Source organism: Nasonia vitripennis, chromosome 1 (genome assembly GCF_009193385.2).
Source record: "Nasonia vitripennis strain AsymCx chromosome 1, Nvit_psr_1.1, whole genome shotgun sequence".
NCBI classification, from domain to species: Eukaryota; Metazoa; Arthropoda; class Insecta; order Hymenoptera; family Pteromalidae; genus Nasonia; species Nasonia vitripennis.
The window spans coordinates 4,091,775-4,107,924 of NC_045757.1; the positions used below are offsets into that span (position 1 = coordinate 4,091,775).

At 43.5% G+C, this 16,150-nt stretch overlaps 1 protein-coding gene across 2 annotated transcripts; it reads left to right on the top strand.

Moving 5' to 3' along the window:
* The first annotated feature begins 11,062 nt into the window (after nucleotides 1–11,062).
* On the top strand, nucleotides 11,063–13,835 carry LOC100678071. Of its 2 annotated transcripts, none has more exons than XM_003424912.5 (4): nucleotides 11,063–12,183; nucleotides 12,251–12,420; nucleotides 12,495–12,679; nucleotides 12,763–13,835. In XM_003424912.5, exons 1-4 carry the CDS (start codon nucleotides 12,113–12,115, stop codon nucleotides 12,931–12,933), a joined length of 597 nt encoding a protein of 198 aa, XP_003424960.1. In that variant the 5' UTR covers nucleotides 11,063–12,112; the 3' UTR covers nucleotides 12,934–13,835. The 2 variants fall into 2 exon arrangements, with proteins under 2 accessions (XP_003424960.1, XP_008212756.1); XM_008214534.3 differs by having other exon boundaries at nucleotides 12,251–12,394; nucleotides 12,481–12,679.
* The last annotated feature ends 2,315 nt before the right edge of the window (nucleotides 13,836–16,150 follow it).

The following is a 16,150-nucleotide window of genomic DNA, read 5'->3' on the forward strand; positions in this document are numbered from 1 at the left end:
CTCCTGCATAAGCTATACGCAAATCGTTTGTCTAAAAGGTTCGATCATAGACGCACTTATACAGTTTTGTTAAACCCGCTCGCTTGAATAATTCCCAATAACTCGGGCGCGGTAAGGCGATTTGGCCGAGCTTCTTTCCCAAACTAATTCTCGCTATAGTAATAGTCAACTCCGTGTACGACTTCACCGGCGATATCGGCAAAAGCAAATAATTATTTCGCACAAAGCGAAGCGCCAACATTGTTGTATAAAGGTAGTATAGACGTTATAAGCTCCGCTGCGAAGCTTCACAATGACGGAGCGACTATATAGCCGCGCGCGAGCTTCAGCGTAACGGAGAGCCGGTGCCAAGTTACTTACCTAAAAATAAAAAAGCTCTCGCCGCAGAGAGCGGACGGCAAGTTGCGCTTGGGCCGTCACACCTTGTACTTGCGCTACAGCTGCTGTGGCATATGGATTTTTTGGGTTGGCCAATTTTTCGCGATCGCTAAAGATGAAAGAAGTTTATTGCGAAAAATTTTATCCGGACCGAGATTACGGGTACGCGTGTGTTTGCTCAGTTTATTAAAGCTTTCGCGATGCGTATATGCGCTGGGTTTTAAATTAAAATGCTCTTTGCCAACTTTTTCGCTGCTTCGTTTTCTTTCTCATTTTTTTTTTTTTTTTTTTCGTTTTTTCGTTTTTCATTTCGACTCGTGGAAGTGTGTTATGTCGGTGCGATGCTTTATTACTTTTATTGAGCTTGACGAGGTGATTCTTTGCGGGGTTTACAAGGAGCTTGCGTCGGAGTTTTGAATTTCCAAAAGAAGGATGATAAAAGCACGACGGGGAAAAATGTTGAGTAAATTTTGGACAGCGCGTAACTAAGTAAATATCACTGCTATTATACGTTGGTTAATTCAAACATCTCGTTAGTCAGCTTTCCTATTGTCCAGCCTTTTTTCTACACCTTCCATATCCACCGAGCACCGGACAAATTTTCCGAGGCTTAAATTTCCTGGTACCCAAGCACTCGGGTACAGTACGAAAATGTTCGGAAAAACAAAGGAAAAACGTTATCCACGAGACTCGAGTGCAGTATAGTAGTGCCCAGTTCTCGTATATTCGAAAGCCAAGCATCGGCCACACGCACACACTAGCGTGCGCAAAGGCTCGCTCGTCGTAAACTCGCGCGTCGGTCGAGATAATACGTCCCTCTCTCGCTCGCGCGTCGCGGCTCTTGGGAAATATCTAGATAACGCGCGCGCGCGTGAGACGCACATACACCTATATATGTGCGACGGTAAAGAAGAAGTAGCAGCTGAGCTCGCGCGGATTTGAATGGAAATGGCGCGTCGATGTGGTCGACTATTTTTTCTCGACCTCCTGCATTGGCCGTAGTTTCGCATCGAGGCTAGAATTTAAAAAGAAAAAAAAATGATTTATTTTTTTTTTCAGCATACAACGCGCACTTAAGAATACACGTTTAACGCGTCAGCTTTTATGCACGGCGTATGCATCGTTTTAATTACACAGCGTATAAAGCTCGAGCCCGCAACTGCGGCGTGCGCTTTTAATGGCAGGGATGCAAAAATTTACGGATTTTATCATCGCCGTTAAAGAATTATAAGCGAGAGCGGGCGATTTTTTAAAATAACACATGATCACGCGAGCTGCAGCATTTCTGTGTATTGGTCGACGTTTTCGAAAGAGGTCCAGCCTAGAATATTCAAAATTGAAAGACCCGCCACAAATTGGTTTACCCGATAAAGTAATTTATAAAAAAACAAAAGAAAGAAAGAAATTCTAGCTCCGCTAATTACTGTCCTGGTTGTGCAGTCGTATTGGTAAAGACACACAAACCTATTTTCTATCGCAGCTGTCGCGAGCATCGACGCACAGCAGCGAGTTTCTTTCAGAGTTGCTCATCGGTCCGCCTTTCGGAATACAACAATATCGAATGCTCGCGTTTCTTTTTTCTCGAGTCATTGCGAAATTCTGGCCCAACGAAATCTGAGGGGAAAAAAAAAAAAACAAGTCGGCCCTCTTTTGTCTTCCCCATCTCTCTCACTGACGCGCACACACAGCTGTTATACGCAAGCCCGTGCGCACTTTTCTCCTCCGCAGCTCCTTCTCGAGTAGCCTCGTTATCGCTTTTTCTCCTTCGCCGTCTCGTTCCGCGGCTACTCGTTATACGTACAGACGCGCCGTTGCGTTTCTTCTTCTCTCTGACCCTCATTCTCACTTGCCGCCGTCCTCGTCGTCGTAGTCTTGACAATTTATTTTTCTCTCGCTCTTCTTCTTCTTCTTCTTCTTCTTTCTCTTGGGCGACGACGAGATGCGGTTCACGCTCCCTTTTCTCTCTATGCGTCTATGCGTCTCGCTGACTACGCGAGTAGTCTTTATTCTTCTTTGGGATCGTTGCCGCCGCGCGTGCGGCGCTAATGCGAGCCTGGCGAAGGAGTTGTTAAACGCGCGAATTTCCGACAATATGCCCTTTGTCCAAAGGTCTGCGTCTCTTCTTTTTATTTGAGAAGATGATGAGTGGTATGGTTGTGGGGGTGAATTTTTGAATTTTTTATGACGCGCGGGATTAACACAGCATCGTCATACCTGAAAACCTGAGCAGCAGCAGCAGAGGATGAGACACGAGAGCGAGGCTCGCGCGTCTGTGTTTGCCTCGCATAAATATAAGCGAAAGCCGACGGTGCGGCCCTCGTGTGTGCAGCTCGTTCTCTGTGCCTCCTCCTCGGCCCGATGTGTAGGTGCACGCGAGCCACGTGTGGGTGTGTATACGTATACACCCTCCGTCGGCCGTGTGACCCTGCTGTCGGCTCTCTTGACGAGGCGGTGCCGCGGAGGTGGGGGGAGTGGGTGGCTGCCAGAGAGAGAGAGAGAGAGAGACAGACTCAGCGAGACAGGGACGTAGCTAGTGGCTCGGGATTAGGGTGGCGAGATTTTTTTTTATATCGAACAATTTTTAAATACCCGCGAATGAAAGAAGAGAAATACAGATTCATCGACGTAACGACAGTAAATCGTGTGTTTATGAAACAAATAAAATGTTTACCGATATAGCAAGCAAGCCATTTCCATACCCGCGATATCGATTCCAGACCATAACTCACTCGCCGATCTTCTTCTTCTTCTTCTATACGTATAGCTGTACCAATATCGCTAATCTAAGCTCGATCAAAAAAGCTCGCGAAAGCAGCAATTTTTCTTGCTCAACGAAAACAAGATAACAAATCCCCGCCGCCTCGAAGACGCACCGAGCGAGATTTGAGCCCTATATATACCGCGTAGTGCAAAGCGAAATCAGCAGGGAGTACGCTATCCCGAAGCGAAAAACAAGCGCGCCAACTTTTTTCCGGGATTTCGCGATAAGAATTAACGAGCGGTAAGTTGCTTAGTGAAAGGGAGTGAAGCGGAGAGCAAAGAAGAGAGAGAGAGAGAGAATACTCTCGGCTGAAGCGCAAGCGAGAGTCAAAAGTTTTTAGTGGCGTTTTCATTAACCCAGAACTTCGCTTCGCGAGAGAGCCTCAATGAAATGTGTGTCTGCGCGTTCGTGAACTCGGCTCTGAAAATCCATAAAAGCTACAGCGATATCAGTCGCGATTCCGCGGATAAGAGTACACCCCGGCCTTGCTTCTGATAACGAGGACGATTACAGCGAAGAGATTTTTTTTTATTATTTTTCCTAAACCAATCAAAGCCACTCTGTACAAGTGCATACTCTCGCGATCGAAGAATATAAAGAATCAGTCCACGCGGCTCGACGATCCTGCTCTGAAAAATATGAAATCCAATGGGCTGCTTTACGATCCACGTGTCCTGTCAGCCGCGTGCTCTAACGAAGGCAAAAAAGCCGCGACGCTTTTTAATGAAACCGTAAATCAAAATTCGAAGGCTATTCTCGCCCTTCCGCCGGGATGGAATTAAAAATTATCCTCGCGCGCTTGTTTTAATCGTCGCGTTATACGCGAAAGGAGTGAAAGACAATTCGTGTCCGTACACTGCACGGCTCTTCTTTCCGCGAACGTCTCCTGCTTTCTCGCGCGAGCATGATGTGCTCGTTACTGCACGTGTGGGTGGTACACGCGGAGAGAGGACGGAGACGACTGCCGCTTTGCAAAGTAGTCGCGGCCAGAGCGAGAGAGGAAAGCGTTTCGAAGCTTTTTCGACTTTTCCTTTGGAATTACGTGCAATTTCATAATTGTTAAGGAGGAGATATTACGAAAGAGGGACGCTTGTGCGGGTCCGTTCGAAGAGCCGTTGAATTTGTCGAGTGAAACTGCGCTGGATTTTTCATTATGAATATCTACAAATGATAATTGCCGATGATGAATTTCTCGAAATCATCTGAATGTGCTCGTGCGCGCGGATGGCTGATTATCAATTAATTCCTTTGAAACGTTGCAGCGTTTCAGAAGTACGCGCCAATCGACGGGGAAAGCTCGTTCTTTTTTTTTTTTTTTTTTTTTTTTTTTTGTCCTCACAAAGATAAAACGGAAGTTTCGCGCGAGCGTTAATATGCGAGAGAGCTTTTGTTCGAAACCAATCATGGTGAATGATGGCATGATTCTTAGCCCAGTCGAAAATAATTTTTCGCACACCCCCAGGACTCGACTGCAGCAGCAGCAGCAGCAGTGCGAGGAGTCGGAAAAAAGGAACGGCGAGAGTGCAGGTCGCGCGGGCCGAGCAAAATAGAGCAAAAAGAACTGAGGAGGTATATAAACCGACGCGCGCGCAAGGAGAGAGAGAGAGAGAGAGAGAGAGAGGAAAAAAACGAGTAAGAGAAAGAAAAGTCAAAGCGCGGAGAGAAGGAGAACGAGAAGAAGGTGGAAGAGGAGGAGGAAGAGAGAGAGAGAGAGTACAAGAATGTGTTAGCAAAAAAGGAAGAGAAGGTGTGCGGCGGGGGAGAGAAAGAGAGAAAAAGGACAAAGAAAAAAGAGAGCTTGGCAAAGAAAGAAGCAAGACGGACTCCGGGCTGTACATGGGAGTTTCCGCGTTTTCAAGTTTTCGGTCGTTCTAGGTATGCGGTCGTGGTTGGCTAGGTTTGGTAGATTTGGAAAATTAGGTACGACGTGGTTTGCACTTTTTTTTAAAGCAAGCCAAAGGTTTTAATAGTTGGCAGTGACGATTTCTGAAAGATTCTATTCATTTACATAGGTTTGACAGAACAAACCTAAACAGGTCGCCAAGTTTCATAACCTCGAAATTAATCAAAGACATCTTCATCGACCGACTCTTATACGCGGAACGTCCCACATACATATACGTATACACATCGCCGTACACGTATACCTATATAGCAGACGGAGAAGAAAAGCTTAGAGAAAGAAAGAAGAGAGAGGGGGGAGGGGTCGCAGCGTGGGAGGAAAAGAAGGAGAATTAGTGAGACGAGCCGTGCGTGCTCGGCTGTGCGTGTGCGCGCAATTTTGTCCCCTCGATACACGCATGCATGCGCGCGACACTACTATATATAGTACACCTCATATGTGTCGTGCGGGATGCGACGGGACTGTGCTAGCGCAGGTATGATGAGCTGGTCGTTTTTCGTTTTTTTTTTTTCCTTTTCGTCGTGCTGCAGGGGTCTAGACGTGGATTAGGAATTGGATTTCTCCCGCGGCGGGGGGAGAGAAGCAGGACTTTTGATTAGCGTCGTCTTGCATCGATTGCGGTCTTTTCCGTCGGATTTATTTCTTCGCCACGATCTGAAATTCAGACTTTCTTCTCTGAAATTGTCGGATTATTTGAAAAATTTCTACCAATACGCTTACCCAAGTTTCGCCGAACATCGACGTCCCTCTGTATAACCAATCACGACAACGATATGTCAAACTAGCCCAGCGTTTCCGACGAACGGCCTTGAACGGGATCTTCGATCAGTCGAACTTTAACGATTTCCGAAGAAATTCGTTCGCCCGAACGACTTGGCCAACTTTCCTCAAAATCTGCGACGTTATTCTCTCCTTGTCACCGGCTGACTCGTACTTTATACAAACGTGTATACGTACATTAACACAGCGACCTGATTACGCTTGAAGAAAAAAATTACCGCGCGACGTTAATAAGCAGCGCGTAAAAAAACGCTCAACCGGAAGAATATGCCCCGGACAAAGTCTCGAAAACAAAAAAGCCGAAAAAAAAGAAATAATAATAAACGTTCAGGCACACACACACACATGTACGTCCGTCAAACGGTATTTTTTTTTTCCGAAACAAAAATCCTCAAAGGGGCAGCTCAGCCTCCAAAACGCAAATAACAAAAAAAAAAATCGATGCGCAGCAAAGCTGTTGTTCGAGTAAAAAAACCTTCGAAAATAATTATCCGTCCCACTTCGCCTGCGCGAAGTTGGCTCTCGAAAAATCGATGAGCTTTTTGAAAAAAAGCGCGAAAAATTCTCAACCCGCACCTATACGCACAAGAGGTCGGAACTAGAATAGAGCAGTATATACATATATAGTTGTATGCGAGGGAGAGACCGCGGTGCCGGTGTATGTGTGCGAACGCACACTCTCGGGTAGCCCCTCCTGGCTTGCACGAGAGCGCGCGAGAGAGAGAGAGAGAGAGAGAGAGAGAGAGAGAGAGAGAGAGAGAGAGCTTTCAGAAAAATCAATAGAATACAAGAAAAGCGCGCGCTGCGCGCGGCGCGAATGTGCGTGTGCTCTATCTCGCTCGCGGCAGCGAGATTGTGTGTACGACTTTTCTGGATGTGGATTTGACTGGCGTTATCAGCGACGGTGATGAGGTTGTTTATAATATTCGGTTTGTTGGGCTTGGTTTTGAGCTGAAAACGTGACGTTTTTCGGTGTTCTTCGCTTCGTTTAGAAAGAGGAAAACGAAAAACACGTTAATTTTCTTTTTCACTTTTCACCAGATCGTATCGCTACAAATCGGCCCACTAGGAATGTGTGTGTATATATATATATATATGTGTGTGTGTGAAAATAGTTTAACACTCACAGCGAGTTCGCAATATTCGGTTATTATTCAATTATATAGATCTGCGCGCTTCTGAAAGACTAATCTGTTTTGTAACGACAAGTGAAGATACTGGATCGAATTAATTATTCGCAATCTTCCGCGATAACTTTGATTTGATTTTTAGAATAATCCTACCGTATATCAATGTTTCCAGAGATCTTCACCTTTTTCATCGAGATATGCGCGCAAGCTCCGCTATATTAGCAATTGTAATTAGCGACGAGGAAAATGAAACTTGAAGTATTCTTATATGCATTATAGCTCTTCGTTAATTGTTCGTTACAAGGCTTTAAAGCAGAACTTTTTTTCAGCGCTTACACTTGTAAACGATCCAACTTTTCATCGTCTATAATTGCAAACTTTGACAAAAACATCCCTTGCCGTATCACGCACATCTGTATTCGTTCTCCAAGCCGAGATCCTTCACACACATACAATAGCCTATATACATGCACGCTTCGCGACTCCCGCGTATTTTCATTCATCTCCCGCAGGTATACACAGGCATATTATATACCCCCCCCCCCCGCCGCAAATTTCTGCACTTTTTCCTCGCAGCTGCAGCAGCCAGAGGCCTTTCTTTCCTGACGTTAATCCGTCCTCGTTTTCTCTCTCCTCGTCTTTCGACAGACACACCTGTCTCTCTCTCTCTCTCTCTTCCTTCTTCCGAATCTCCAGTGTGTGCGATGCGGGTGCGTTCTTAGCGTGTTTCCTGCTTACGCGACTGTGCGGCTCGTTCTTGCTTTTTCTTTTCTTTCTTCTTCGAAACTATCATCGTATGCATATAACATTGACTTTTTGGAAAAGTTATATATATATATATAACTACAGGCCTCGCTTGTTCCGTGTATAATAATAGAATGAAAAATGAAACTTTTTTTTTTTGTTTCTAATTTTGTATGCGCCACGGATAAGACCAGTTCTTATAAAAGCCCCGATTTGATAATCCTCTTACAGGTCGCACTTAGCTTATTTTAAGCCGCTTTATCTTTTTTCAAGTAGCTTGTACAAGTCGGATAACGGAATTAGCAAAAATCTTTGGCTGATGTAAATATAAAAACGCAGCCCAGGAGATCAAATAGTCGAGAAAAAGGACAGCAGCAGCGAGGCACACTGGCTGGGGCAGAATTTTTCCAGCACAAGCCCCTGCGGACGTTGATGCTTTTAATGGCAAACTAGAGAGAGGGAGAAGAGAGAAAGGTGCCAGCGCCGCGGCCGCAAAACCGACGGACGTCCGATAAAGCCTGCATTATGAACGTTCGATTTCGCTTCCCCTTCGCGCTCACTTCCGCTTTTCCGAAAGCGTTCCGATCACTCTCGCCGTGTGTATTATTATGCTCGTGTGTGAAGCGCGCGTGCGATCGTTGTATATAGTACACGCTCGTGTGTTTGTGTTGACGATGAGGATCGAGCAGGGATATCGTATGCTTATACTCCGTTCGTCTGCGCGATATCCGAGAGGTACGACCTAAACCTAAATCCTATACGCGATTATACCTCTGCATACCTAGCTCTCCAGCGACGAGCCGGCGCTTTGAAATAAATTTGAAATTTTTTTCAGCGTGTGCAACCCTCTCTCCGCTGGCTTCTTTCAAAAAGTTTACGTCGGAAAAGTCAAAAAAGCGAGATGGCGCCAGCGGGCAGAAAATCGATGCTCTCTCTCACTCGCCAGCGGCAGGTCTGCATCACGCACATATATACCCACCTTTGACCCGCTTTTTTTCTCGTGCACACACTCTCCAACTCTCAGGTCCGTCCTGGCTACATCAAACTCTCTCTCTCTCTCTCTTTCCCTCCCATTCGCTCATTGTTATACGCCAAGCTTTTGTCGCGCATCGCGTACGTCTCGTTCCTCTTTTTTCGCGCTCGCGAGAGCCAGGGACTTTTCTGATGGAACGTCGAGAGGAAAAAGCGTGCACGAGTGCGCCCTCCTATATATATATGTGTGTGTGTGTGTGTGTGTGTGTGTGTGTGTGTGTGTGTGTGTGTGTATACGGATGTCTGTATTTAGGGAAAAGCGGACAGTGCATCAGGTCGGACTTTGATTTCGGCTCGGATTTCAGCGCGTACACACACGCACACACACACACGGGGGGGGGGGGCGCAAAATTATCGACCTCTTGACTGCCGGACCAGGAAAGCGAAAAAGAGAGAGAGAGAGAGAGCCGGTTCCGATCGGCTATACTGCGAATAATACTCTCCTTTTGCGCCGCGGACTTCGCTCTGTTTTGACTATCTGTTTTAGCTTTGGGGCTTCTCGTGCTGGACGGCAAACTTAATCTGCGAATTCCTGGAATGGCGATGAGTGACTTGCTGATGGAAGGGTGCACGCGCGTGTGTGTGTGTGGGAGAAATCGGAAACAAACGATGCTGTTTTTTGCGATGGTGTACATGCAGAAAACGGTATGCAATGTACAGAGGGATATATCAATTTCGTTGATATTTGCAACGGGTAATCTTTCCAAGTATTCGTTTTCATAAAATAATACAAATATCGGTTTATAAAATTTTTAACTCATAATGCGAGGACGAAAAAGAAAGCGTTTCTCTCACATGATCAACTCTCCCTGACCGCCAAAACCCTTACCCTCGCAACATTTCGACCTCCTCCTCTGTGAAAAACTTTGCAAAAGTAAGTCAAACTCGACGCGGCTCAAAGTCCAGCCTCCCTCGCTCTCTCATCTCTTTTCCTCTTTCTCCCTCCCTCCGCAAGTCTCTCTCTCTCTCTCTCTCTCTCTCTCTCTCTCTCTCTCTCTCTCTCACTCGTGGGCACTCAATTCGTAGCCTTGGAAACCTGTTCCCGTGAAAAATCAATAATTTGTGCCGGTACGGAAGATCCACCGACACCAGAGCGCCGAGCCTCGTAGTCGAGCTCTCCACGCCATACACGGCTCTCCGCAGCTGCGCCAAGAGTTTTGCAGGATAATGTTTTATTGTTCTTATTTTTTCATTTCTAAAATCGCGTTCGCAGAGTTTATCGTTGAGCAAAGTCGTTATAAAAGTTTACGGAATGTCCCACGCGGCGAAGTTTCGTCTGGTTTTCGAGAGTTCGCCGACGGAACCGAGCAAAACTTTCGTCAAACTCGTCACGGAGTTTCGAAGGCTTTCGAGCTTCCGTTAAATTCTTCGACGAAACAAACTATATATACACAGCTCTTTGCGCGAAAACTCAATTAATTAAACTAATCAAGGTCTAATCAAAATTGGATTATATATATATATATATATATATATATATATATATATATATATATATATATATATATATATATATATATATATATATATATATATATATATATATATATATATACGTACATACATTTTTCAGCACGACTCGTTATATACCCACTCTCATCAAGCGGGGGTAACCCAACCCCTTTCTTAATCAGCTGCAGCCCCCAAAACATTATTCAAAAATAATCCTATAGCACTCGACGTCCGTCACACCGAGACAATACTATTATACGAGAGTCGGTATATTAGTGCTGCTATACGTATACACGGAATTTTCGAGGAAACTCGAGAGGCCCCTCGCGGCGATCCGATTACCCCCTCCCCCACCCCCTCTCGCGCGCGCGCGGGGGCGAATCCTTCATTGCGGAATATAACGACTACATGCATATAGATATAAGTGACGCAGACGAGAGCAAAGCCTCTTTCGGTCAGGCCGTCTTATACGTGTACTATATATGGCTATTCGCGGAGCTTTTTTCCGGAGAGCCATCCGTCCGCGGATGCACCTGCCGTCATGTGTGTGTGTGTATATATATACATATATGCATACACTTAAAAGTCGCGCGGCGGGTGGGGAGAAAGAGTACGTTTACCCCGAGAAGCGTCGAGCAACGCCCTTTCGCGTTTGTGTATATGTGTTTATATGCGACGAGGGTGACGACGCGCGATGCGATGTATAATAGTTAGGAATTTGACACTTATAAATACGAGCCACGTGCGTTTGTTGTCATGTCGGGCGTATGTAATAATTCGCTACCGCGGGAGAGTGTGAGCGAGAGCTGATGGTGTCGATGCAGCTATATGTTCGGGGGGACTTGCTGACGTTGATTTTGCGAGAGGTGCTTTTCGTTGGGAAGACACGTTTTTTGCATTAACTCGTTCGTGTCTCTCGTTTATAAATGCAGGAGAAATACCTTTGTAATGAATGATTTTTTTATTCGATAAAACATACCCACAGACAAGTTCTATATAAAGCGCGGGCTTTTTGAATTTTTAAAAAACCTACAGGGCATAACGAATTCACGACTATATATGCACTATCCGCTCGAGCCGAGAAACCTCCCCCGCGAACTTGTTGCACGAGGCCGTAATGTATGTATAATCTTATCTCCAGTGTCGCACCGTGTTTACCTTTGTCGCGCGGCGCGCAGTGTGTCGCTCGTTCGATGCCTTATGCTGCATCGCGCGATCGTAAATATTTTTCGAATGCTAGAGGCGCTTGTTCTCGATACTTATATCGATAGCAGCTTATATTCGCTCTATGGAAGAGTCTGCTATATGGCAAATATTGGTGGATTTTTTCATTTCATTTGATTAGTGTAAAAATAATTTGTTTCCTATAAGATTGTAAGAAACACACTTGAATGAAGCATTTAACTCGATGAATGAAACGTCCTATCCGTAAACACAATAGATATACATGTATACACGCAGACGGTTTCATTCATCGGAAAGAGGGAAAAACTCTCTTCCTCATCCCCCTTTTACAAAGTTTTCGCGGCAGAGACGGCTCGAGTGTGTATGGGCGCATATATACAGTCGTTCCCGTATACACACATACCGAGGTAAAAAGTTGGCCTGCGCTGTATTATAGGGTAGGTTGGGGGGTAACGACTCTCTATTTTGATGCCGACCGCGAACTTTGACCTTTACGCTTATCCATCTTCTTCTTTTACCTGCCTTTTATTTATTTAGTTTTTTGTATCTCATTTATTTTTTTAAAGTAGTCTATCCAGTTTTTATTTTTTGGAGTATCGATACTTGGATAACGTCCAGACAGTTGACGAAAAAATTGTAAACAAAAACATAACCCCATGACTACGCTTTTGACTTTCTTAAAACATCAAAATTTAAATACAAAAAGTTCAAAATCATACGCGTTAAAAACAGAACTGTAAGGATACAATGGGAGCGTCTTACCTCGTGATCCTCTTGTTAATCTCGTGTCCAGTCAACAGCAACGGTGACTACGGCAGGTTCGTCGTCGTATTTCTCTTAAGACGCATCATACCACACTGTAACATACAAAAAATCTCAAAACAGGGATTCTGCAATAAATTATGTAATGATCGAGGAAGCGCTTCAGCGCAGGATCGACGCGATCAAGGAGAAAATTGACGTGGAGAAGCGCGAACGCGAGCGTCGGATTCAGGAGAATAACGAAAAGTTCGACGAGCTGCAGCGCAGGTTTGCCGTCGAGGACATGGTCGAAAGTGAATTTACAACATTTTTTTTTTTTTTTTTTTGCACTCGAAAGCTACTTTCTGCTAAAGAACAATATGCTCAGTTAAAGACGCCGATCAAGACACGCGAATCAAGAGAGGCAGAGAAGACAACGAGGTGATCCAAGAATCGAAAAAAGTGGAAGACGAGGCTGCTGGAAAGCAACCCAATTTCCTCTTTCAGTCGGAAGCGCAACCCGGTGACAACCGTCGGATCATCAGACGGAGACACGTCGCTCGCAGATTCAGGGTAAGTACCGATCAACAGCGTCCGACATCAATCGGCTGTTACCACTTACACGAATAACGGAAAATTTGGAATCACCGTTACAGGGATCGCCATTAAGGTTCGTCCGCAGACGACGAAGGAGACACAGTAGGTCGCCCAGACGAAGGCGACGAAGACGACGTAGACGGAACAAAAGCCTGACATCCGCCTACGCGGAGAACTTCGCTAGAACGGACTACAAGAACGGTCCCTTGTCGAGATTCAAAAGGGTCTGATATGCATATGAGTGAACGCAATGACAGCGACGTGTAAGATTCTTTTCTCCATTTATTTAAAAAAATCGATGTCTGAGAAATGGTGTTCACAATAATATGGTACAACGACATATCGGCAAATACAGATATTAATTATTTATAAGTTTTTTTCTTTTTCATTATAATGTATAACTGTTTCGTGTGTATCTCTGTGTGTGTGTTTATGTGAGTGTACAAGTGTGTCGTGTGCGGTTCATCTCTCGCGTGTAAATTGTAATTTACCACAAATAACATTGGCTATATACAAATATTACAATCGTTCTCATCTTCATTCCTCGCTTTTTCTTTTTTTTTTTTTTATTTCATGTTAAAATGCAGAAAGTATGTATCGTCGTGTCGCTCGCTCGCTACATATTATTTGTTTTCTTTCCATCACACTCTCGGCTCCTACTCGCTTACATGATCCTTTCTTGTCGCGGGCATGTATGTATGATCTAGCGTTGATTCTCTCGCGCAGGTATCCGGTCGAACGATGTACGCAGAAAGAGAGAGATTGATCGATCTATATTTATCAATGAAAATCTATAACGATGCGAATAGTTCGGCGGTGGCCTGAGATTTTTTTTCTTTCTTGGTTTGTTAATATAGAGACAGTAACAGAGATAGTGAGAGAGATAGAGAGAGAGAGAGAGAGAGAGAGAGAGAGAGAGAGAGAGAGTTTTTGTGTGAATGATAGAGAGAAAGACCGTGTGACATGAAAGTATGGAAGCGGAACACGTATACCAGGACAATCGACGAAACAATAATAATAACAATAAAAATGCGAGTTCTCAATACCACTAATTGACGAAAAAAGCTTTCGGACATACGAATAATCTAGTGAAGAGGTTTACAAAGTAAATTTTTCACAATGTAGTATAACGGCACACGACAGAGGTAATAATAAAAATTAACAACAGCGACAATATAATAATAGTCTGTGTATATATATATATATATATATATATATATATATATATATATATATATATATATATATATATATATATATATATATATATATATATATATATATATATATATATATATCAATAGTAAAATAATAATGTTTATGTATAATATTTATATATTTATATAACGATCCACGCGCCATGCGTGCCATATGCGTGCGCGTGCGAGCATGTATAGGTGTACATCTCTCTTCCGCATATGTATAAGTGTATGTATATAATAACTAGATTAATAATTTATGTATGTTTTTTTCCTCATTTCCTTCCTTGCCTTCATCTCGTATATGACTATCCTTTAAGTACTAGACGATAGAAAAAATTCACTAACTTTAATGATCAACTAGAATATAAGATTTTTTTTTAATTCTTCATTTATCTCGAATAGAGCTTGATTTTTATGTTCCTTAGTTTCTTTGTTTCTTTTTTTTCTCTCATGCGAGTGTGTATAATATTAATAATCTGGGCACTGCGACTCAGTCAAAGTTACTCGAGTAAATTGACATTACGCCACGACGTCGCGTCTGCATCTCTCGCGCGCTTCCAAAATCGCCGATCGCCATCATCATAATTTATATGCTTATATATTCCATTTATTATTATTTTGCTACTCTCGAGAGTCAGCATCTCTATTCGGCTCTGTCTGTAGGTATATGCGTATCTGTGTGTATTTTTTTATGTGTACGAGTGACTATAAACAAGTAATCGACGGCTCCGCGATTTGGCACATGCTTGCGCTCTCTCTCCCTCTCGATCGTCCTGGGATCATCACAATACCCTAAATTACCGCTTTCCCGTTATCACATCTAGATGAATATAATATTAATTTCCTCTTATAACAACCAACAACACGTCTCTGAGAAACCAATTTCGACGATTATCGTTATTATAACTTTTCTTAAATAAAATAAAACAATACATTAAAACTAACGTAACAAATGTAATACGAACGTATTTGTTATTATTTAGTTTTTTTTTCATTTGAATTTTCTTTATACCAACTATACGCGTGTCAAAAATTGTTCAACGTAGATATACTATAGCAATTTGGTCCATTGCGCCGTGTTTCCTCGAGACTTTAGCGCTTCTATAATAGATTCTTTTACTTTAAAATATACAAGCCCTCTGCGACCGTCGTGCTTTCTTCCAATCAACATCGGGACAATAGCGTGTAAAGTACAAATATACGAATACCAATTATACAAATACAATTGTGTGTACAAATTTTCGTCGCTAAGTTCGCGCGATTCGATCGCGCTCTCGTGGACCCGAAATCCTATCTCTTTCGTGCAAACTCGCAATTTTTTATTTCATTTTTCTTGTTCTCTCTCTATAGATACGTAGAACGAAACGATATACACATCCCGTCTCTCAAGGAGATGCCCGCGTGTCTTAAAGGATCATTCTCCCTGGCCATTGGCACTTTTGTTGCGTTAAATCTCTCTAATAGACTTTAACAGCGGATATAATAACTGGCTTCCATATTTCCGACGCTATATAGTCTAATTTAAAGAAAGATATATATATATATATATATATATATATATATATACGGCGATAATTAATTGTACAATAGTCTCTCACGGGCGGAGGGAACGACGGCTACGCTTCGGAATCAAACATTCGATTAAGATGATAATTATTATAATAGAGCCAACGATGCGCCTAAATATCTAACGCACAGATCGTGCACCCTCCGTTCTGCCGATTTATAATAAAAACCGGAGGTACGACGAGAGGTACGACGACGAATATTGAGAGTCGGTTAAAAACTAGCTCTAAGGTATAATGAGATAACGCGAGTGATAAATCGCCTCGATGAGCAATTGTATATATAACAAATCGTCCAACGCGTATTTACAATTGTTTCTCTTCCTATGCGAATGTACGATCGAGTGGTTGCATGTGTATGTTTGTGTAGATGTGAATGTGTATGTGAGACCGGATTATCGTCCTACATGGTAGCTATTATACGAACGGTACCTCGTCGACGCACAGGTGTCAGCTAGTTTTTTTTTTTAATATTTATAAAGATTACTTTCAAAAAACAATTGACAATCACGGAGGCCATGCGAGTGCAATACATCTCGGAACGCACCGGCCGCTCCCTCCTCGGATGTATACATACATACGTGCGCGCGAGCGACTCTGTTGGACGCTGTGTCAGTGGCCAAAATGTGCGTGTGCTTTGCGAGCGCTCAATATTTGTCTAAGACGATATAGAAAGAAAG

Excerpts from the sequence above, each read along its gene's own strand:
- LOC100678071 (XM_003424912.5), top strand. The coding sequence starts at position 12,113 with ATGGGAGCGTCTTACCTCGTGATCCTCTTGTTAATCTCGTGTCCAGTC. Across the intron at positions 12,184-12,250 it reads AGCAACGGTGACTACGGCAG|GGATTCTGCAATAAATTATG; the intron begins GTTCGTCGTCGT and ends ATCTCAAAACAG. Across the intron at positions 12,421-12,494 it reads CGTCGAGGACATGGTCGAAA|TTAAAGACGCCGATCAAGAC; the intron begins GTGAATTTACAA and ends CAATATGCTCAG.